This window comes from Cottoperca gobio, chromosome 3, assembly GCF_900634415.1.
Source record: "Cottoperca gobio chromosome 3, fCotGob3.1, whole genome shotgun sequence".
Lineage (NCBI taxonomy): Eukaryota > Metazoa > Chordata > Actinopteri > Perciformes > Bovichtidae > Cottoperca > Cottoperca gobio.
Window position 1 is genome coordinate 27,442,369 of NC_041357.1, and position 24,334 is coordinate 27,466,702.

The 24,334-nt window shown below is 41.3% G+C and overlaps 1 protein-coding gene across 1 annotated transcript; it reads right to left on the reverse strand.

Moving 5' to 3' along the window:
- Positions 1-1,911: 1,911 nt before the first annotated feature.
- Positions 1,912-24,334, reverse strand: slc6a2 (solute carrier family 6 member 2). Its single transcript, XM_029456364.1, has 15 exons — positions 24,192-24,334; positions 23,397-23,848; positions 21,630-21,761; positions 20,307-20,544; positions 13,151-13,289; positions 12,601-12,735; positions 11,945-12,048; positions 10,069-10,193; positions 9,360-9,472; positions 7,955-8,083; positions 6,919-7,018; positions 6,305-6,405; positions 4,591-4,758; positions 3,885-3,956; positions 1,912-3,612 (listed from the first exon to the last, which is right to left on the reverse strand). Exons 2-15 carry the CDS (start codon positions 23,689-23,691, stop codon positions 3,589-3,591), a joined length of 1,875 nt encoding a protein of 624 aa, XP_029312224.1. The 5' UTR covers positions 23,692-23,848; positions 24,192-24,334; the 3' UTR covers positions 1,912-3,588.

Here is a 24,334-nt window from a genome sequence, read left to right on the forward strand (position 1 = left end):
CATTTTAGTTCAGGGGCCACATGCAGCACAATTTGATCTCAAGTGGGCCGGACCAGTAAAGATCACAGCATAATAACCTGTAAATAACAACAACTCCAAATTCTTCCCTTTGTTTTAGTGCAAAAAAGTACATTCACAGTGTATCTACAAAGGCACAAAACATTTTGTCGCAGGTATCTGGAACAGTATTTTACTTTATGATCAAAACAACTAATTTTTACACTTTGCAAAGTCATCCCGCCAGCCGGATTGGACCCTCTGGCGGGCCGGTTTTGGCCCCCGGGCCACATGTTTGACACCCCTGATCTATACCTACTTCCTTTGCAGGTTACACATTAGGATGTGAGACTGGGTTGGGTCATCAGTCAAAGAGCAAATGTATACAGACAACCATTTACACCTATGGGCAATGTAGAGTTGTCCAGACTCAGAGTCCCTGCAGCAGCAGTAAAAGCGTTTATGACATTGTGACGAATAACACGACGAAGTCCAGGACTTGTTTCCTCCTGGCCCTTAATCAGTCCATCCGTGCCGCAGCTAGACAGAGACAGCTGTTCAACGTCAACAGTAGGAGAGCGACAACAAATCCCAACACAACAATCTACAACAACACAACACAATGCTAACCACTGTACCACCATGCCAGCACCCTGCCATACATTATGGGTGAAGTTAGAAAGAATTGACTTTGACTGTGTGAGATGGGGCCTTAGACTTCTCAGACATGCCTTATGTACAAGGGTTGAAGTGCTGAATGTAGTTTACATTTTTTCCTGGCTTTTCTCAAGTTGTGTATCAGGTAGCATCCAGGTTATTTTACTCCCCTTTGTGCCTCAAATCTACACAGAGGCCAAAGCCATGTCATGTCCCCTAAAATACGTTCTATACATACTCTGTGTTCAGACAGCATACAGGTTCCCTGGCCCATATACTGTACGTGTCAACAAAACAGAGGGTCAGTGGGTAAGATACTGAACCCCAAATTCCGTGTTTGAGTGAATGTTTATGTTTATCACTACTGACGAGCTGAAGTGCACCTTGTATGGTAGCCCCTGACTCTGTATGAATGGGTGAATATGTTGTAAAGCGCTTTGAGTGATCGCAAAGATTGGCAAAAGTCCATTTAGCATTACTTGAGTATTGTATAAAGAAATTGTATCTGTCCCAATTGCCCTTATGAGAGAAGGGAACTTCCCGATTGATTAGTTACATTTCTGGATAAACTCACAATTGCAAATTCCTGACAAAAATAAGTACGAGTAGCAGTTAGATTCCAAATTGTGTAGGTAGTTTTTGTTACAGCGTACATTTAGGACACAGCTGGACACATGGGCAGCTGTGGCTCAGGAGGTGGTGTGGTCGTCCACCGGTTGGAAGGTTGGCAGTTCGATCCCCAGCCCCTGCAGTCAGCATGTCGAAGTGTCCTTGGGCAAGATACTGAACACCAAATTGCTCCCGATGGTGGTGTGTGCACCTTGTATGGTAGCCTCTGACTCTGTATGAGTGTGTGTGAATGGGTGAATGACATGTGTTGTAAAAGCGCTTTGAGTGATTGTAAAGATGGGAAAAGTGCTTTATAAAAGCAGTCCACTCTACATTCCTCCCAGAACCAGTGTTTAAAACACAGCATTATTGCTATATATACAGAATAGCTTTTGGGAAATTGCTTCTGTAACGGATGTGTGTGAAAACCTGGCATGTGAGCATCGTGAACAATAGTAGCTTAACCAGCAAAGGTACAAAGAGTGGACGTTGAAGGCCGACGTGCCCGTGGTAACAAAGAGAAAGAGTGGGAAAGCACCGTCAGCCGCTATGAGAAGCTCTTAGTCAGCAGCAGAACTAGAGGGATGCAAACACTAAAGTCTGTGAAGGCTAATTCAATCAGAGAACATGGTCTTCAAGTGTGTGTAGAAGAAATTCTTTATTATCATAGTGTGAATACTTCAGACTTCTTTATAGATAGTTGTCACTCACGTTCAACAGGACATTGGTATTGTACACAGTATTTTTGTAAACATAGTCCAGGAAAGCCAGGGTGTATTTAACCACATATGTGACAAAGTAGCCGAGGGTTACACTGAAGAACATTTGTACTAAATAGTTCATCTTAGCTATACATCAAACACCTTGTTATGACTGTGGACAGTTACGCTTAAAATACTTTTCACGTTTTTGTTATAAACAATTTGATAAATACAAGATTATACATAACAAAAGAATATATTTATATATTTTTCTTTATATCTTCTTATATATTCCACGTATATTTGTTTTTTTCTTTGTGGCTTTATTCCTCTCGGTAAGGTTGTGTTATGAATTACGGTTCAAATTCAACTTCATTCCAATAAATAAAAAAAGAGAAACTGAATAAGAGAATCAGAAACATTCCTAACGGAACGTAATGGCACTTCTATGGTGATGAGCAAGTGGAACATCACAAGATTTGTTTCAAATGATTAATAATAATAATAAGATCATGCATTAAATGTAATATACAGTGCAGTGAAAGAGGCGTTCCTCCATGTACTGTACACTAACAGCGTCAACAAAATCCCAATACACAAACACACACACACACACACGCTCGCTCTCTTTTTCTCTGGCGGTCACGCCACACATATTCTTCAGAAACACTTACAAAGACAAACGTTTGTAAAAAAGTAAAAGTCACACAACAATAATCCAAACCATGTGTGCTGCTGATATTCTCCCCTTCTGTTAGCAGCCAGGCGTTGCCTCAATTATTTCTTTGCGATCAACGCCTGGTTGTGAGTCCGGCCTTTCAAAGCATAAGAGGTGAATAAAGCCTTCCTCGGTTCTCGTAAAGCTTAGGGGTGATGCATGCGTTGTTCCCTTTTCTGTAACAGAGTGTGACTCGAAAGCATCACATAATATAATCTTTGATAAGGAGCTTGACTGTTGACCTCCAGCTATTTGACTTGAGTGTCCAAGGACTGGGTTAAATCAAGAGAGCCTTCCACTAACTGTGGCTGGATTTGGTGGTTTCCTGAGTCAACACAGTTTCTGTCACTTCTTCCTGTACGGACTGTTAGAAACATGGAGTGTCTCGCTTGATAAGGCACTGACACAGATACGCCAAGAACAGAGACTTCTCTTCCAATATCAAAGTAATAATAAATGATCACAGGCCTAAAAAACTAAAGTTTAAAAATGTAAATATTTGGCTCACGTGTATAGTCATCAACAGGATAATGGGATTGTTTTGGTTTTAGTTTTAGTTTTGGTCCCTTCCAGAAGATAACAGTCACATATATCTGAAGTTATGAAGAATTAAAATAGTATATAAAAAACGACAATGACAATGGGCACATAGCAGTACATTGTCCCCCTGGGAAGCCTCTCCCTTATGAGCTGAAGCTGTTTAATGGTTTCAAAATGTTAAGAGGCCTTACTCTGAGAACAAACTGCTTGAAGCTACTGTTTACAGCAAAGGCGTTGGGGAGTAAAGAGAAGCGGCTGAGAGAGCTCGGAGCCTGTTGCTCTCCTTGTCTGTCCGACCTCTCGTGGCACGCAGGAACTCCAAACATCACATGTGAGGATGGATGAGGGAAGTCTGGGGGTTTGTCATCAGATGGCCAACCAATGCTTGAGCTGGAAAACAAAAGAAAGTTTTGGTGTATTTGATTTGTTATTGAATGTATTAACTGCCTTAGTTAATATCATTTACAGTAGTGTGTTGTTGTTGTAAACCACTATTTAAAATGCTTTGAAAAGTATCATCTCTGTTATTTGTGATACAATCGAGACAGCGAGTGCACAAGTCACTTCACAGCTAATTCAATGTGTTTAAATGAGATTAATTGCAGACATTTAGCGAGTTCAAATTAACACTCTTAATGAAAAGCACAAAGATTTGCCCTTACTGTGAACTGTCGTATATTTCCTTCAGCCACCAAATGATGTTCATGTTCTGGAGTGATGCAATAGGCTATCCTCTGCAACAACAAAACAAAGCAATTACAACACATCGTTCCCAACACTTCTCACAAAACAAGTCCACACATAAATACCATTTATACTTTTACACCTAAATTACATTACTCATATGCATATTCTTAAAGGAGCCACACTATCCACACTGCGATGGATTGTAACATCAGGCATTAGTAACTTTATCTCTGTCAACATATTCCAATGTCTTTTGTAACCTGTGAGGAATCATGGGAAACTGTATCAAGAATTCCAGAGATGTTTATTCTGGTTATTATGAGAAGGAGACTGATATGCAGTGACAGGAGTTATCGGGGAGTTATGTGTATCCTGAGAACCTGAGACGAATCTTAAATCTTGAGTACCAACGGGAAATGCCAACGGGATGTGAGAGTTGTAACGCTGCCATGAAGCCGACACTGGATGAAGATAGCTCTCCGGTGCTTTGATGATTGTGATCGTGAACTCTCAAAGCTTTGAAGCGATCATTTCATCTGAAAGTGTCCATCAAGTTGGAGAGGAAAGTTTACTCCTGAATCAGATTGTTATTTCCAACCAGGAGGCTGTGTCTGAGATGCTATTTTATCTATCTCACAATGTCTTTTTCACCCTGTGTGACAAACATGTTTTGATACTGACCTGTTTGAATGTTCCTGATACGCTGAGGAATTTATATATGGCATAGCCGGGGACAAACATCATGGAGGACATGGCCACACCCCAGCCAACTACGTTAGACCAGTTAGGGAAGATGTAGTCGTCATACTTCAGGCCTGACGATTTCACAGTGCTGGCTATTACAACAAACTGTGAAGAGAGAAGAGAGACAGGTTATTGTGTCACTTGGGTTATTTCGGATACACCAAAAATAACACAAACAAACTGACTTATCGAGGTAGCTGTAGACCAGCAACTGTTATGCAAGATAAAATGGATGTTTTAGTCAATGGAGTCTGATGGCTTTGGCGAGAGCATAGATGGGTATCCATCTATGCTCTCGCCAAAGCCACCAGACTCTGGCTTTGGCGAGAGCATAGATGGGTATCCATCTATGCTCTCGCCAAAGCCACCAGACTCCATTGACAAAAACATTAATTTAATCTACGATGTATCCATCTATGCTGTCCCATGGCAAGGTGAAGTGGTAAAATATTCTTGATATAAATGGACTGCTTTTATGATCACTCAATTCACGGCCATCGTGCTGTTCAATATCTTGACATGCTGACTGCAGGACTGGGGATCGAACCACTGACCTTCCGACTAGTGGACGACCACTCTACCTCTTAAACCACAGTGTACACTTAAACTGATATAGATTATTTTAAGGTACGCCTTATATCATATAAGGTGGCTATAATACATTTCCTGCCGCCCCCCGTCCTCAGCAGTACATTGCTTAGCTTCCTGCTGATACTCCTCTCTGCTTCTACAAAGCGACCGCCATCTAATGTAGGTAATACACTGACTATGGATAAGTACCTCATACAACCTCACTTCAAACTAAAACCGACGGACTATCCCTTTAATATGATTGCAGCACATCCACAGATGATAGGAGACAAGGTTGGATTAAGTGGAATATAATTGGTAGGGTGTGACGTTACTCCTCTCAAACTAGCACAATGCTGCATGATGACAATGCTCACTCAACAGAGAGGACACATGTAATTGTTGCACTCCATTAAGTTGGCAATTTTAGACAAGGATATGTACTATTGTATAGTACAAAAGCCTGTTCATTGGCTCACAACCTTATATACCAAAATATATCTGTAAATAATGGTAATTTAGTTTTGCTATTGCCCCTTTTTCTCACAATGTGGAATGACCAAGTCTCCTGCATTGCAGCCCTTGTTACTGCAAACTTCCACTGTTGCCCAGGGGAGAGTGTAGACAGCCACTTGTATTGGAGGAAGCACATGACTGTGCTGTGACACATGAAGGCCATGTGCTTCCTCTAATGCACATGGAGTCGCAAGCTACTTATTTCACCTGCCAGTGAAGAACTCGCCAGGAAGCGCACTGAGGTTCAAACTGTCACCGATGATCCCACCTTCCCTCTGGGTACAAGCCAGCAAGTAACAGCCCCCTGTGGTGGTCTGTGAAAGCTTTCTCCTGTGTGCCACCCAACCTATTACATTACTTTAGTTTACTTCTGATTCTAGTTCATTCTAATGTTAAATCTGACACTCACACACTAACATATTTACTGCATGCTGGAATGACGCTTGTAGTTATTTCTGAATGACAGTTACTAGAAGACGTTAAACTAGTTTAATTGTCTTAAAACATTTGTCTTTGGTCTAGGATCAGACGTTATGTTCATGTCAATGCTTTTTATTCCTCTCACCAGCAGAAAAGCTGGGCTGACAAACTTCCAGCACAGCCTCCAGTAGAGACCTGGCTTGAAGCCCATCATTCGTTCAATATCTTCACTGAAGCGATCCACACCTGGAGTGAGCATGAAAGGTTACAGAGCAAAGGTTATTGTGGTGGGTAAAGTAAAAACAAAATGCAGTCTGACATGATGCAGGAGGGATATACACGCAAAGGGTCTACAGATGACTGGGAGACACACTGAGCTTGATAGGTTAGCTAGGCCTGCTAACTAACGTGTGTCTTCCCAGATGCAACCTCATGACTTGTGCTGTGTTTTATTGCATTTTGCATAATTCTTTCTTCTGGTGTACCTTCTCTACCCCTGTACAGCATACGTGGAAGTACATAGTTATAAAGTCAACAGGCTCTAAGATGGATCACTTCTTCCAGAGAAATGCCACTGAGTACACCATGTCATTTACAATCCATAGACCTTGGGCTTTTAATGATAGTACAGCATGAGATTATGCAAGGGGGAAGACATGCAACAAAGGGTATAAGCAAATGGAATAAGACTGCATAATATAAATGGAGTAATTGTAAAAACTAAATAATTTAAAGCCAAAGTACTGTAGAACTTCATACCATAAAACCATGACACTCCAATGGCCTCGATCAACACAGCAAACAGTATAGAAGTTCCTGCTGCATACTTATCTAACAGGGTCAGCACATAGATCCCACCCTGCAGAGAGGGAAAGAGGAGCAGAAGGTTTAATGTGTGTATTTGAGAGTGTGTGTGTGTGTGTGTGTGTGTGTGTGTGTGTGTGTGTGTGTGTGTGTGTGTGTGTGTGTGTGTGTGTGTGTGTGTGTGTGTGTTTGTGTCGGGTTTGTGAATCTTCCCTTTTGAAGAGAAGTGGGTCCTTGTGTGCAGTCAATAAGCAATAAGTCAATACGCTTTATACTTGTTTTGCCGTTTGAGGTGAATTAAAGTGAACTTTGAAGCGTTGACTGTGTGGGCATAGACGAGCCTCACATAGACGAAGAAGGGATTTAAAGTTTATTGGAGATTTTGTACAATACGTCTTTGATTTGGTACAATCTGTATCTTGTGCCACGGAACTGGCATTGGAGCGACATCATTTACTGCACAATAATACATTGATATAAATAGGAAACCATGTGAATTACTAACATAAAACCTTTCTGTCTTCAATGTCCGTATTTCTGTAATCGGTATTTCTCCTTGGTGCCAATGCTGTGAGAATGAATAGGGACTTCAGAGGAAATTAAAAGATCTTCCAGGATACAGCTTTAGTTGAATTCTAATTTGTCAACCTGTCTCACATAACAGCGTTTTTTAATCGTTCCTTTGAAAGACTTTAACTTTCTGAAACTTTCCTGTGACGGCATAACATCATGAGACTTGAATACTTCCTTTCAGGCAGCGATCACATGCAGTTTAAAGCTCACAATTACCAAAGTGTGACACTACATCCCGACGTAGGTAGCCCATTCCACCACATGGAAGTATCTTAAAACAATGTGTCTTGCTGGGAGAAGGCCTATATGGTAGTGTAGGTTGAAAAAGTGAAATTCTGTTGAAAGTGGGGCCATGACAAGAATGGCTTCCTTCGAGTGTTGAGTGTAGATATTTGGCACTTGGAAACTGTATACTGACATTAGTAATGCAGAGGAGGGCAACCAGGAAGGTTCCAAAGGCCGTGGCGAAGGTGAAGAGCTTCCTGTTCCTCTTGAGGATCTTAAAGTCGTCTGTCAGGCCTGTAATGACGGCCTCCATGCCGCCCATCTGGTGGACACAAACAGAGAGAGACTCAGATATGTCCATACACGGAAAGTGTTCTCTAAAGGACTCGATGTCGAGACTTTAACTTGAGGATTTCAGTCAATTGTCCCACTTTTTGGATAATTTGTAAGCATATTGTAGTCTAATGTCAGATTGGCTTGGGTAAATATAACGTTTTACACGGGTATATATTGCAATATCCATACTATCTTAAATTTAATTGGGTAATTTTGCAACTACAACATTATATATGTCTGTTAATAACACAGGTTGATGGAAATTGCTTTCCATTTTGAAGGAGTTGAATAGAATAAAAATGTTGGAAATGTTTCTCTGGTCCTATATCTCAGCACAACAATAAAGCACAGGCATAAACATAGAAGACGATACAATAAAACCCATCCCTAGTACATTACAGTATGTCATACTGACATGCCTTCATCTGATCTACTTGATAAATGACTGAAGAGGATACGTTCATTATTCGGGGACATGTGTAGACAGGAGTATCCTGAGTCATTGGGCAAATGTTCGGTTAAATGACTTCTTGCTTGTGATGTAAGTGAGACGTGAGCGTTCTGTCATCCAGTACACTCTGACACCGTCTTCCTCAAAACACCTGCCAGACTGACAGCAGATATTTACTGAACCAAAAGAGTTCTCATGTAGGCTGCATGGGAGGAAGTCAACAGTGTTTGTATGTATTGAGTACATTGATTTTAGGGGGTTGTGGTTAATAAGTTCAAAACAGATTTACAGTAGGACGTGTTTGTGATTAAGACAGCTGGCTATCTGTCTCACACTTTGATACATTTAATAAAAATGGAAGCGTACGAGGCTGAGAGGTGATACTCCTCTTCGGTTTAAAACGAGATCATTCACATCATCAGCAAAGAAGGTGAAATGTGACATTCAAGAAAAAGATCAAAGAAATCACAGACTTAACTAGAGTCCATCTTGAGATACTTTAGTCTTCTTACGACTCCATCGGTCGTAAAGTTTACAGTTTCAAATACCAAAGTCATTAACGTATTAAGTAATAAAGTCAGACTGAATGTTTATTTAAAATGTAACAGTGTTTTAACACTCAGAACCTGAACCTGAGCTTAACTTAACCTTTTTTCCGAAGAGATTTCATCAATGTCTGTATCTTATTCTTGTATTTGCGCTTTTTAAACATGAATTACCCGCTAAGTTTTGAACCTGCTAAAAATATTTCTACTTCTGGTCACAAGCATATGATTGAGTCGTATAAAGGCAGTGGAGGTGGTCGACTCACCGAGCTGTCAATGCCCAGAGTCAGCAACATTATGAAGAACACAATAGCCCAAAATGTGGAGCCAGGCAGTGTAGAAATCGCCTCAGGGTAGATAATAAACACCAATCCTGCGCCTGCACATACACACAGAGAAACACACACACACACAAGTTATGACTTTCATAAACAAGGTTTAGAAAGTACAAATCTGTACATCACAAATCAGAGCATGTGAGACAAAAATATACAAAATATGCTCACAGAATTCCATCAGATACAGTATTAAGTATTAAGTATTAAGTATTAAGTATTAAGTAGTGAGTGATGGTGTAGTGCAGAATAGTATCAGTTATTGTTTGTCTCTTGGGCCCGGTTCAGACCTGCCATTAACATTAAGTGTTTTATGATCCGATCAACAGGTGCGTTCACACCTGTACTTAGAGTTACTATGTTCTGGCCCGGCATTCTTTTAGCTGTGCGACCCAAATGCATCCTGGGCCACATTGAAGACCGCCTTCTCGACTGACTGGGCGGAAGTAAGCGCTCATTCGCTGGCTTTGTCTACGATGTCGGTAGTTCTGTGTAATTCGGCCGTTTTTTTGTATTTTTAAACTTTAGTATTTTGAAAGTGTGTCACATATAGTGATCCCTATGCATGTGGAGACGCATTCTAATGCCAGGTGTGACGTGACATACTTAAAGCTGGTCACGTCTGAACACCAGCACTTACCCTCTGTTGCCACGTCCTCTATATTCACTCCATGTTTATCAGCCATGTATCCAAGCACAGAGAAGATGGCAAACCCTGAGAAGAAACTGGTGACGCAGTTCACAGTGCTGGTCAAGAGAGCGTCTCTGGAATAAGAAAACAACACAAGAGCAGAAACAAGGTTAAAAGAAAGCCAGGTGTCTTTATGTGCACTTGTTCCATTCCTAAACTCCACAACCTAGAAGGTCCAAACGTCTCGTTATCGGTCGGCTAAGGAGTTACCTTGTTCTCTCTAACAGGGACAAAGTGTCTCTTGTTATATGAAACCTCAAGCCACTATCATTTATCCGACTTGACCATGTAAAGTCAAAATGGGGCCATGTGCTACTTGATATCTTTCAAGCTTCCCGTGTGTTGCTCGTCTGCCAAACACTTTGAGGGGTGGTATTCAGGTTCAGAAGATGTTGTTCTCTGTTCTGTTGGAGGGTTGATCGGTACTGAGTGTGCTGTGGTCACTGTCCTGCAATTGTCTCAAAAACTGAACAAGGTCAACTTGACCGTGGCTTCCTCCTGCGCTCAGGAAGCAGAAGTCTCTCGTCTCATTTTCTACTGACTTTCCTTCTCGTTTTTCTTTTCTTTTTGTTCTGCCTTTGTAGCTTTTATTCAGTCCTATACACACAGGTGAAGGCTTCACATCACAATAGCCTTTGCCTCACTTAAAACCATCCATACGACATACTAGCACATTAATTACAGACATCAAACATATGGTGTACGCAAACATGATCAGATAAATGAGTGTTGAGGCAAATAATTAAAGATATCTGTGTCACTTTTACACCTCAAAGCTTTCCAGCTCAAGTACAAGGCTCTGGCATGTTATGTGAACACACACATTATAATTAGCTTGTAATACTATTTCAAGATTTCAAGAGGTATGACTTTTGAATTATAGTTTAAACTTTTTCCAAATGTATTTATCTAAAATAAACAGACGGGCACTTCAGCGGAGCACAGGATATTATGAAAGCAGTGCTCTGGGGCTTTTCCTTGATTCCTACAGGTAGTTGTGGAGGACACACTGCTCCCCACTGACTGCACTATAACCTAATGCAGATTTCCTTTGTCTGTTTGTATTCAAACTAAAGTCTGTGTTCAGTGCCTTTCACCTAGTTTAGATTTGCTCATTTTGCTGCATAATGCGAATCCCACCTGCCAGCAGTCCACACACATCTCTAACTGGGACATGAAAGGGGAGGAAGGCAGATGAAGGAGGAGGACATGAGAGGAGGGCGGGTCCTTAATGCTTATAAATCACAGTACAGCAGTTATACAACTTGGAAGCCTCTGCGATGACCCGTTTGCTTTATATTTCACTTGTTTGGGAAATACTGTGTGTTTTCATTGACTAGAACCTTCTTTGTCTTTCATCTGCACTGCGGTGGCGAGATCACGTCAGCATTGGCAGCTTTTGTGTAGCTTCAACTATATATGTTTTGTCTGCTGGGTGTCGTATATTTACAAGGACTGAAGGTTAAACTGCTGTTTTGCCGACAGCGTCTGCCTCCAACAGCCCCACCGCAACCTATTAATGTGGAAAAAGATAAGCCAAGCTCACAATCTCATGCCTGCTTTTGCTGAAGAAGTGCAGCACTATGACAAACCAGTCAACATTCAGCCTTGGGCTATTATCGGCAAACCCTTCTCTGGCCTGTACTTTATCTGTCCTGTTAACACCTGGCCATTCGGGTCAGATGAACAGATAAACATCACCTCTGCTGCTTTAGTGATCTAGTTACATGCTGGAAAAGCCAGGCTGCTTAAAGACAGCAGGATGTTATGTTGCCGAGGGGGGGCTTGTTTTGAACTATCACAGATAACATATGCAAGCTCTTACCTGTAGCAGTTGTTGTCAAATTTGTTATAACTGGCAAAAGCAATGAGAACTCCAAATCCTGCTCCGAGTGAGTAGAATATCTGCGTGGCAGCATCAATCCACACCTGAGTCCAAAAGAACACAGAAGAAGGATTTTGAATTCCTGAAAAAGATGCTTCCAGACTGAAACACCTCACAGACACAGGGACGGATTTAAATGTAAATGTTATTTCCATTATTCCATTATTTTTGACATATTTCTCATTTGCATTATACATAATTGATACAAGTGTTGTGCAAAACAACTGATCTTCTTCTAAACTCTTATACATATACATCGGCTCAGCCAGTGGAAGACTGTATCTAAAGTGCATTCATTCATGTACTGTATATACGTTCAGTATGGGAGTCTATCTGGCCTTTAACCCTCAGAGTTTGAGATACGCCCAACAATACATGCCAGTAAAAAAGGAATACAGGCTCTCTAACTCCACATAGACTCTGATGTAAGTGTTATTCCTAGATTCTATCATAAATGGAATGATCTAAAAGTCCCGCGGGTTAATATAAAACCAGAGGCCAACAAATAACACAAAACGGACACATCGGCTCAGCTGGTGAATCTGGAAACTCCGACAAACATGGACGTGTTGTGACGACCAAGCACCGTCTCTAACCTCTAGATTGTTGAGCCGCTTGAAGTCGATGTGGAGGTAGGCCCTGATGCCATCCATGGACCCCGGTAGAGTTATGCCTCGGATCAGCAATACAAAAAGGACAATGTAGGGCATGGTAGCTGTGATGTACACCACCTGAATACATACGGAAACAGATAAGAGGGGGGGGAAATACATCATAGTCCACTTTTCAATAAACGGACACAGAACTAGCTACACTAACATAGCATAGTAAAATGCTTTACATACGATACATAGTACAATACTGTATGTAGTGGGTATGAGAGATGAAACACTGTGATATATAGCAATATAGTGTTTGCTGCACTTTGTAGCATTGATGCAAGGAAATGCAGTATATTAAATAGCATTGAATGTGAATGGGAGAATAGTACTCCAGTACTTTTTTGACCCAGTACCAACAGTTTAGACTGAGCTGCACACCCACAGCTACACATTCTTGCATATGTATATATTATCGTTGGCATGAAATTATTTGTCAAATTTAATACAAATAAGTAGAAATGTATAAAGCAATGGAGGCCCGTACCTTCCCTGAGGACTTGACACCTTTCCACAGGCTGAAATAGAGGATGAAGACCACCACCACCAGACACAAGGTCAGCTCCCAGCGAGGCAGGCCCAGGTCCTGGATACCTCTACTCTCATGGAGATGCAGCACACCCCGTCTGCAGTAACACACACACACACACACACACACACACACACACACACACACACACACACACACACACACACACAGATATAAATAATTGCTTTGTATTATTAATAGATAACAAAAATGGTGTGCAAAGCAATACGATAAGCACAAATATTGAACCCTGACAGCCACGCATTTCCATTCACATTTCCATATAATGTGATGTCATCGGTCTATAGTTTGGTGTCAATGGCGTAAGTATCGACGGTGCATCTGGTACAACTGCCAGACACTGGCAGGGGCGCACAGACTATGCTATGCCCCTTGTTACAGTGACACATGGGTCAAAGACAACATCAGTCAGAGAGGAATGACTCACATGCACAAACTAAGATTCATAAAGGAGCATGCATCATATTTGATCAGTGAAGGAGAAATGGAATGGAGATGTAAGGCCAATTATTGGTGTGGGTTTTGAGGAAACAGTGGACACATCAGCCTTTGAGTGTGTGAAACAAACAGTGTGAAGAGTAATAGATTTGTCGGGGGGCAGGGGAACAATGATGCAGCTGACATGAGTGGAGTCTAATCAGGTGTGCAGGCCAGGATCATGAAAATAGACACGCTTACCAAATATTTACACTGTTCTGCACACAACCTGAACTTGACGCTGAATAACTGAACATAAAGTTAATATAGCAGAAATGCGCCAATGTTATGATACTGTCGAGGCTCATTATAAAACAATGTTTATAGATACTACAGATAGTGCTTTCCGGTGTTATTGCTTTACAACTATCAGAGCATTGTAATGTTACCCTGAAACGTCTTTGCCTCACCAGGTGGTCCTTGCATTATAATGTCCTTATTGCCCGTAGATAGTGTTGTGTCACCAAAATAGCCCTCATCAGTGAAAAGAGAGTCGCACAGGATGAAGCTACAACCCTGAAAAAGCAGATGGAAAAATTCTGCTTTGTTTATTTAGTGGTTCTCCAAACAAAAGTACTGGAAAACGTCAATGCAGTCTCAAAGTTGCTGCAGGCAAAAGATGAAGAATTAAACAATCAGTCAATCTCCTGCAAAACAATTCCTATACCCAGACAATATGAATCAGGACAATAGCGCCACTCTATTGACTGTAGCTGAGCGCAGAGCGAGTTTATAGAAATGTGCAAAAGTAGAGTCAAACACCATTTCAATGATCTTCGTGAGGATGACAGGCTCAGTGATGTCATTTCAGGATTAATGTATTCAATGCTTTTCCTCTATGCGAGAAACCCACAAACTGTTTCAGGCCGACCATATTAGCTCACTGAACAGCCCTCAGGATGATGTACTACTGTGTACTACTATGTACTACTATGGCAGGGATTTACACGAGGAGCTTCATTGGCCAACTCCTCACCTTCAGAGCCTGTTTAAATGCATGTGTGTGAACAGGATCTGGCCAAGATGCTTCTTTAGGACTACAGCTCAATAACAGCCACATTCAGTGAGGTTTGCACTGAAATGCTATTATATCTCACCACACCTGTCGAGATTGCTACTGCAGAGCGCTCATTCTCCAAACTAAAATCTATAAAGTCCTATTTAAGAAGCAGCGAGGGACAAGAAAGAGTCTATTGAGTCTCAATAAGACTCAATAGATAAGAGAAGGAAGGAAGCAACAGAATTTAGATTTGAAGGATATTGTAAATGACTGTTCTCGGGGTTTATATGCGATACAATGGTTTCTTGTTGGCCAATACACAGCCTATCTTCAGGAAGAATATGTTTGACCACCGAGCCAGTGATGAGGATTTATGATTATATAAATGCAAGCGATTGTGTGATCAGGTGCTTAATCTCTCACACTGTTGTCCCAGTAGGGTTAGGGTCGCTTTGTATCTCGTTAGGGTAAGGGTTAGGGTTAGGTTTAGGGTTAGGGTTGGGTAAACAGTTTTTACTGTTTAGTGTAAAAACTATTTTGGAAGTGTGGTAGTATGAGAGATCAGGAGGTTTGCAGTCTTACCATATTATATCATAACATTGATCAATTTGGTTCTGTGCCTATTGTTGTGCGGCGCAAAGGCTGGTCACTATTTATGGAATGGGCGGTGGGCTTCTCCGTGCTGCTCTCGGCAGGGAAGATGTTTTGCATCGGGGCACGTCACAGTCCCGCTTCGCTGGTGTATGATGTGATATTTTTATTGGCTACATCTAATAGTCAGAGAGTTTTTTTGTCCAACGGGCCCACCCAGACTCTGTAGCAGCTGGGGAAGTCTAAACAGAACAGCCCACACTGGAGGTGTCTGAGGTGTAGATGGGAGGTGAAGTATGGGACAGGGGCTCACTTAGGACACGCATTACATCACTCCACCTTCAACCTGCAGTTCACCACTGGCCATCGTATTCACTGAAATGACTTACAACAAATTAATTCAATTAATTCTCAACACTAATGTAGATTAAATATATCTTATACCTAAAGTAAGAGTATCCATCTTGGTGAAAGCTTAGTGTAATTGGATCACGCAGCTGGTGAATAAACCATGTTTCTCTTTAACTGTCTCTGAACTGCACACTAAATGCTTTTGAAGGCTCTGGTATTGTTTGGCTATTATCAGCCATTCTCCTCAAGCTAAACACTTACTGTCAGATCAAGATTTAAATGTGTTATTGTGCCATAATGAAACAAAAGCAGAAAAACGGTGTCACTTCCATTCTTATCGAAATATTGATTCCAGCTGCAAGCTCATTCTTTTAGTGTCTGCTCAGTGGAGTGGGCATAACATGGCGTATAAACTACTTCAAGCAGTCTTGCAGTCACAGTGAGACTGTCAGCTTTGGGACCATATTGTTGTGGTCAGTAGCTTCTGGATTCCATTTCAAATTAGCAATTTAAAATCTTTGTTTTTGGAATTACTGTTCACAGATATTGTGTAAGTCTGTCTTTAACAATGTAAATGTAAAACACTGTATTCACAAGGCCTCAGCAGACAGAAATGTCCATCCAGATGAAGACTCATTATGAGCAATCAAGAAACCAACAACACAGAGCAGTGGTGATCTCAGACTGTCTGTGGGGCAGGGACCTTCTGACAGAGGACAGGAACATCGAGCTGCAGGAAGCCACAGTTTACAGTGTCCCTCAAAGCTAAGAATAAATTGTATTTTATTTGGTTATCAGTATCCTACCATGAAAAATGTGAAAGCACCTTTGTTCCAATCACATTTGTCCTAAAACATTGCTCAAGAGGGATTCAATTAAGTTGGCATGTGATGTTGTGGGTTGGGGGATTTTTAACTGATACGTTGGTTGCTTACACAACAGCGCGAGACAAGACCTCAGGAACACGCAAACTGAAGTTTGTTCTCAAGGGACCAAAGGATCTGTGAAACTCCTCTGAAGCATTTACTTATCTTAGGCTGATGATAAACCCAAAGCTATACGGTCTTTGGGGACGCAGATAGTAGCGTTCGGTTTATTTGGAGAGAGAAATGTACAGTCATTACTCCGACCTGGAGGCCTCGTGTTGGTGTTGTGTTGTAAAGCCTCAAGGCCTCCTTGTACATATGATAGCATTGATAGTGCACTGCCAGTAAATGCTCACTGTAACATCAATCCAGGTCCCTTTGGCCCAGTTACTCTAAACACATTTACTCTTATCGTCACTCAGTGAACACTCAATGTTGGTCTCTGTGTACTTCAGGCTGGCATACAGCCTGGTTTTAATGTTGGTTACAGAAAGAGAAATAGGGCTTAAAAAAATACATAAATAAGAAGGACGACAGACCGGAGGATCAAAACACAGCTGACGGGTTCTATCCAATTTCAACCTGATTTATTTAATTAAGTACAAATGTTCTATACTTGTTATTTTAAATGTAATTATTCAAACAAATATTCTAATTGCATGTGATGCTTTTTCAAGTGTCTATGTAATTAGATCTTCTTATTTGAATGAGGGCTATTTATCAAGTCTAGTTATCCTTGACATGAAATCAGATGTGGTTGCCTCAGGCTACATCCGAAGAGAAAAGAAATGGGCGCGTGCCAATGAAATCACATGGTGTTATCGTCATTTTAAAATGTTTTTTTGTCAACTTGACTGATTACACCAGCCAGCAGAGAGACACACACAGCATTGTTTGTGCAAAGCTGTGATACTTTATGTTGCATTGTGGGAAAATGCATCGATGAACACCAAACTCAAGCAGATTAAATATGATGATGCGTGTCCACTTGTGTATCCAATGCATACTTAAAGCCCAGTTAATATATCATATGGAATTGAGACTTAGCAACCTCAATTTAGATTTTTGTAACCGACCTTAGGGGCCAGATTGTTTTCAAAAAAGAACTAGAGAACATCTTGCGATGGGATCCCACCAGCCATGATGGCAAGTCAAACATATAGTGAGGGGACAAATGGCCCATTCTCCATTTCCTACCCCCCCTACTTCCGGCGCCCTTGCTCAGACCATAACCATCTTTGAACGCTGCCTTCACTTTGATCTCAACCAAAACACCTGTAACGTTACGTGACTGCATCCTGCACGGATTTGATGCTATCACAGGGATCAAATTTGTCTACGGACAGACAGACATAACACCTGGCAAAGTATTTAAAACCACGTCTGTGGTAGTTCCCGCTACAGCAGGTGTCACCAGGACCACATGTTGACATGATGAAACACACACACACACAAGGTGAAAGAAATAACAGCATTGCTGTTGCGGCTGGTAACTACTTTGTACAAAGGAAAAAGTGTATAGCTGTTGTGAGCGGCCACATTTGAAGATAGAGACATGACGTGATCATGGTTTGAATAGGAATAACAGCACACACTCTCTCAGTCTCTCCTAGAAGATTTCAGTCACAAGGGGCATAAATAGTTTTGTAAAGAATGATACAAGAGGCCTGAAATAGAAGTTCTCTCCTGGCAGATTTGCTTCTTCCAGTGGATGTCAGATTCGGTAAAGGGGTGGGATTGAAACCATACCTTGCCGGAAAGGTTTGAAAAGCTGTTTGACTATCCGGTTAACACTTCTAATGAAGCTTAAGAACTGTCAGAGCCCATCCCAACTGCTTCATGCCTTTGAAGGACAGCATCATATGTGCATCTGTACAGTTCACAGACGTGATTTTGTGATTTGGGGATTACATTTCTTTGATCTCTTGAGACTTCACAAATTCTCAAATGAATCGCAGAGAAATGCCCAGAACTCTTGTTTCCAGGTCAGTTTTCTTTGGCAGAAGCCATGTTTTTGTCTGTCTTTGCATAGCTCCTTCCACTCCACATCTTCCAAACAAGACCTGTCACATGAGGTCACACCATCTGTTCTTCTCAGCTACAAATGATTCCGACTGTATTTCCTCTTCAGTGCTACATATAGCAGCATGGTGCAAACTTGAACTTTTTAGGGGGTTAGTTCGTTAGTTGTTCCTGATGGGATAGTTGCTGATGAAATAGCCTCTTTTTAAATACTTAGTGGGTGCCCGTGATTTTAGGGTTTGGTGACACGGTGACGATACATTCTTACATTCTTACGTTATTATGGTTTTGATGAACACACACAGTATTGTGTGTGACCATGAATAACCTACTGTATTGTAAATCATAGGCAATCAATCTGCTAAAATGTGAGCTTAATAGTAATACAATATAACTCCACACCAGCTCGGGTGTAAACTAAGTCTGAAAAAATGTTCCATTTATTGTTTTTCTTTTCAATTGTTCTGCAAAAGACGCTCATGATAGCTGACGACAGCCGGCTCAAGAGGATGAAGAAGAGTTTAGGAGGTTAGCGAAGAGACTGTTGACTCAGTTGGCCTTACTCTATCATGCTGTGTCTTGGCATTGCTTCTGTGCTCAAACCTAGCTTGGATTTATTGTCCCCTACAGAGCCTAACCCCATGCAAGATACAGTGTGTCTTGAAGTGCCTTATTGTTGTCAGTCTGTCTTTGCAGATGTACTGCTCTTCCTATGAGTTAGGTGAAACCGTCCAGCTGGAACATACCGTATCGTCTGCACTATTTGAGATATATTGAATCACTTTCTTGTAAAGTCTGTAGTAATTCACAAGGCTTGAGCTTTCACACGAATGCTGACACTCTTCATGTTAAGTAAAAGTGTTTACTTCTTCCAAAACAAATCAAGATTGAGGGCTCCTAGAAGTTTAAAATATATCCAGGGATACAGACTCAAACAACAACACTGAACCAGACGGTAGCAGCCAAATGGCAGTACAACTTTCTCAACCTCAATTATTTGCAGGGAATACACGCTCAGTGTATTCTGTGCGTCACGCTTAGCATGTGTCTCTCGTACTGTCCAAGTCACTACACAGACTTCCTCTGGGCTGCACATTCAATCTTCACAGAATCTGGGGAATAAATGTCTTTGAAGTATAAACAGATGGGAGTTTTTTTCATCCACTTCAAAGAGCGCATTTTATATAAACACATTTACAGTGCAAACATTTATGGCTGGTTAATTATGGCATCCTCTACTCGTGTTTCAGTGACGGGTCGCCCTCTTTGTGTGGATACTGGTGCACTTGTTTCATGGACATGTCATGAGATTCCACATGATGCTGCTTGTTGTTGGGTGGATTGTATTCAATGTACTCGCTCAGCAAAAGTGTATCAGATATAAGTGTCTGAATGAAAAAGTAAAACATCCCTAACAAAACATTCCTTTTAAGGACAGTGACTGCATTTATGCAGACTTTGCAATCCTGAACTAAATAATTAATAATATATCAACGTCTATATTAACCAAACAGCTCGACTTTTTCATTTTTAAATGAAATGAATGAATACATTCAGCTATACAGCTTTTCCAGAGAGAGTTGCATGAGGGGAATGTACACAGCATGTGTGAGAGAGGGGTTCTTGATCTGATGTGTTTCGTTGCTATTGTTTTGGCATAACGTGCTTTAGAATATCATTTAATTGGGTGTTAATAGGTGTGATGTACAGGATATTATGTTCCTGTTCGAAGTTGCATAAAATGTAAATCAGTCCTACACATAAATGAATTTCAGAAGTCACTCACTCGTAGTACTCGGCAGCCGGGGTCATCTTGTACTTTGCGTAAGCCGTTCCATTACCAAGGCTGGATCCGTTAAAGATTTTGGGGTCAGTGCAGTTCTCACTGTTCCAAATGTTGCCACATTGGAGCCATGGCAGATCCCTGGTCATGGAGTTGAACAGGTAGAAGAGGGACCAGGCAATGATGACATTGTAGTAGAAGCCAACGTACAGAGCTATGATGATCACAGTGTAGCCCACACCTGAGGAACACAGAGTTGTTAGTGAGGAGGAACAAAGGGATGGTTTACACTCACACTGTGCTCAGAGCAGTTGCAGCGCAGTGCAAATCCACTTAATGCTCTATGTAAACATGTATTCTGAGAATAAAGTCTGAATTTATTTTTCATATTTGAGTTCTGTCTTTAAAGTCAGAATTGTGATTTTAAACTCAGAACTCAAATAGAATCAGCTGTAGATTAAAAGTTTCCTTTAGTGAAGTTTTGTTGATTTATATCTGAAGCCTTGCAACTTATTCTCAGTGTCCTTCACCATCATATCATCACTGTGAGGTAGGTGCACATGTCTTTCCCTCAGCAGTGCAGTGAAGGGTTCATTCACATTGTCAGCTTTCAAACTTTAATATTCACACATATTCACTGGGATCTTTACTTTCCATCATTTTGCACTTAGTCAATTCTGGGAGGAGTTGTTTTGTCTCCACTGGAATGTGATATCCTCACGTGAAAACAGAGCGGCCATCAATCCATTCATCTACTCTATCTCAGCAGGAAAACAAACAAACCCCACTCGGTGCTGAAGCCAACGAAAGCAGTGACCGGTGCTGCTGATCCAAAAGTGCACACTGAGGTACTTATCTGACAGTGTTGCATAAAAGTGCATAACAAAATGCTGCTTCAACGAATAATCTGTTGTGTAAAACATCACAATGTAAGTGGAAGTCAGGCTGATGCATGTTCTTGGATCTCCTAAGGTTTGCTTTTGCTTTACTCATTTGAAATTGACATTTAAGAAGGTTGGAAGTACAAGCGGAGAGAGATCAAAAAATACAGAGAGGTGAAAAAGAGAAAGAGGGGAAGTTACAGAGAGATTAGTTACAAGTGACTTGTCCTTTAACCAATGAGGGTTAAAGGACAAGAACAAAGAGATGAAATGAAAGGGCAGCACTGAGCTGTACGCAGCGCAGTTTAAGAGGTTAGAGAAAGGCTGAAGGAAACAGACATGCAGGTTCACGTGTGTGTGTGTGTGTGTGTGTGTGTGTGTGTGTGTGTGTGTGTGTGTGTGTGTGTGTGTGTGTGTGTGTGTGTGTGTGTGTGTTAAAGCTCACCTTTAAAGATAGGGCAAATTTTCCAAACTGTAGCTGCCCCTTCCCTGTTGTACTGGCCCAAGGCAAGTTCCATGTAGAACAATGGCATCCCAGCGATGACCAAGAAAAGGACGTACGGGATCAAAAAGGCACCTGGGAAAAAAAATAGTTACATGTCTCGCTTTGCATTTGTATGTATATTTTATTCCCTGTTAGCGTGACTTGTACATTTTCCTTAGAGTCCAACGATGTTGTAGGAAAGGTGTTCAATGTTGAAATAAGTAGTATATCGGAACAGAATACAAAAAGAACGAATAGCAGAACAAGTGGTGGTTCCGGGTCTTGACATTGTTGGAAAAAACAACCGTTACATGCAAACAGGAAGGCTCACATGCTGCGCCTCAGTAGCACATCCACCAGCAAGGAAATGACCTCCCATAATTGAATTGTTCTTGACATCGTCCATCACAATTGACACATTATCTAGAGTAATGAATACATTGCGCTGAGGGCCATTATGATTGACAGGCCAGTGGTGGAGCTGACCCTTTGGGGCACTGAGCAAAACATGTTGATTTCCGCCACATGAATGGAGACACGGGTAAGCAGAGGACGGAGCACACGTTCTAGTGAGCACTCTTTTGATGAGAGGTGAGAGTCACACAACACTGTGTTGGAAACAACCCTTTGTTGACACACACACTGTGCTGTACTCTTTAGCGCAGCTTCAGTGACCAAATGTTTGGAAAACAGTTAAAGTCGGCGACACTCGGACGCTTGGTTTTGAATTTCCCGGGGGAAATAAACCTTACAGTATATCTTAAACTGGATGAAGTAGATATTCACATCATTTACAAGAAGAGCTGAGGCTCGGTGATATTACGATATAATAAGTGTATTGTATATACCTTGTGGTTATTTCATATTTATTAAATGACTTATTACTTATATCGTGAGAGAAGATGTTGGCCACCCAGCCCTACTTGACACGTGCACATGTCTTTATGAAAGGGGACATTTTCTTCATTGTGTAATCCAAAACACTTTCTCATGAACTATTAATGGACTTAAAGAAGTGAAAGCAATTAAAGCAACTATAAAATCCATCAATAGGTTTAACTGCGTATCCTTTACAGGTCGACGGAGGGCTGGAGCCGATCCCTTTTAAATAACGATGTAGTTAGTTTAGTTTATTATGACATTATGAAACAGAAACACTTGTAAAAAACTGTTTTAAAACAACTTGTTGTTAGTGATTTAACTCCACACGCTATTCGTTTTTTTACTCCATTTGCATCCCGTTATTAACACTTACATTTGTAAACTACATTATTTATGTGTATTGGATATTTGTATATTCACAGCTGTAATAAAAAGATAAAAACAGTCTCTCAGGAACAGTCAGTCAGTTTCTTTGTGCATGCCTTGATGAAATGAAGTATTTCCTCATGTAATCTACAGTAAATGCACTTGGGACAATTAAGAAGTTCATTAAAAAGTGATTAAACACATTTGCATTTTTTTCAGATTTCAAAGTAAAGAAATAGAGACGCTTTGTCACCTGATACAGAACATCAATGAAGACAAACTACTATTATTGTACTGCGGGGGATTATAACTTGCTGTGTACCTGCCCGCCCCAGTCACGCATTTGTCTTCCTTATGTAATTACAAGGACTTGGAACATGAACCTGGCGGCGCGCCATCATAAGTTTCGTGACTTCTTCTAAATGTTTAAGCATCTGTGCACGCGCTGCCTACACGATCAGAAATACACAGTTTACTCACCTCCTCCATTCTTGTAGCACAAGTAAGGAAATCTCCAAACATTGGCCAGGTCCACCGCGAAGCCAATAACCGACAGGAGAAAGTCTATTTTCTTTCCCCAAGTTTCTCGCTCTTCGTCGGTGCATCCTGGAGGACCTACGAGGTGGCCCGGTGTGGGGATGATGGAGGAACTGGTGTACTGGACGCCATTCTGTTCCTTCACCAGAATCAGTTCTACCTCTTTTTTCTCCACATTGCACTGTTTCAGCGGGGCCACCGACGAGAGCTTGTGTTCTGGCAGAACCTGGATATTCATTTTCTCTGCTGCCTACGAAGCCCACGATGGCCCGGCGCTCTCACGGCCCCCTGCGGGTTCTGAGTCGGTGCGTTTAAGGTCGGAAATCCCTCTTGGACAAACCGGATAAGCGAGAGTTCGCCACCCAGACTTCAACTAATGCCTCCGCATACATGAGCTGGAGAGGAGGGAAGAGAAACAGAGAGTTTAGAGAGGTTTGGTGTTTGTGCGTAAAGTTTAAGTAAAGCGAGAAATACAGGTTAGGACTGCCAGGGGTTAGATGAAATGATTTCTCATTTAGCAATTAGACCTAATATCTGTGTGCTCCATATACAAATACAGCATTAACATAAGAAAATGTGTCTGTAGTCAGATGCCAAGTAATAGCAGGTGAAAGGCGAATTCCTCTCCATGGCACCGCGCGCTAAGCGTGTTGCTCTCTAAACAGTCAATCAAACAATCAACTAAAACATCCCTCATAAGGATATTGAGAAAGATAAATCGTTATATAAATATGTCACCGTGGCTCAAGCATTTTAAAGGCCTGCAGCTGAAAGGCTGTCCTCCGGACTTGGTACATCTAGGGACACTTCTCCATGACCCGATGCTGCTGTTGTCCAGATGCATCTGAGGGAAGACTGCCCATTCTGAAGGAACTATAAGA

Coding starts and splice junctions, on each gene's coding strand:
- slc6a2 (XM_029456364.1), bottom strand. CDS start 23,691: ATGAATATCCAGGTTCTGCCAGAACACAAGCTCTCGTCGGTGGCCCCG. Junction 4,759..6,304: donor TCAGCCCAGCTTTTCTGCTG/GTGAGAGGAATA, acceptor CTCTCTTCACAG/TTTGTTGTAATAGCCAGCAC. Junction 3,613..3,884: donor GAAATATACGACAGTTCACA/GTAAGGGCAAAT, acceptor TTTGTTTTCCAG/CTCAAGCATTGGTTGGCCAT.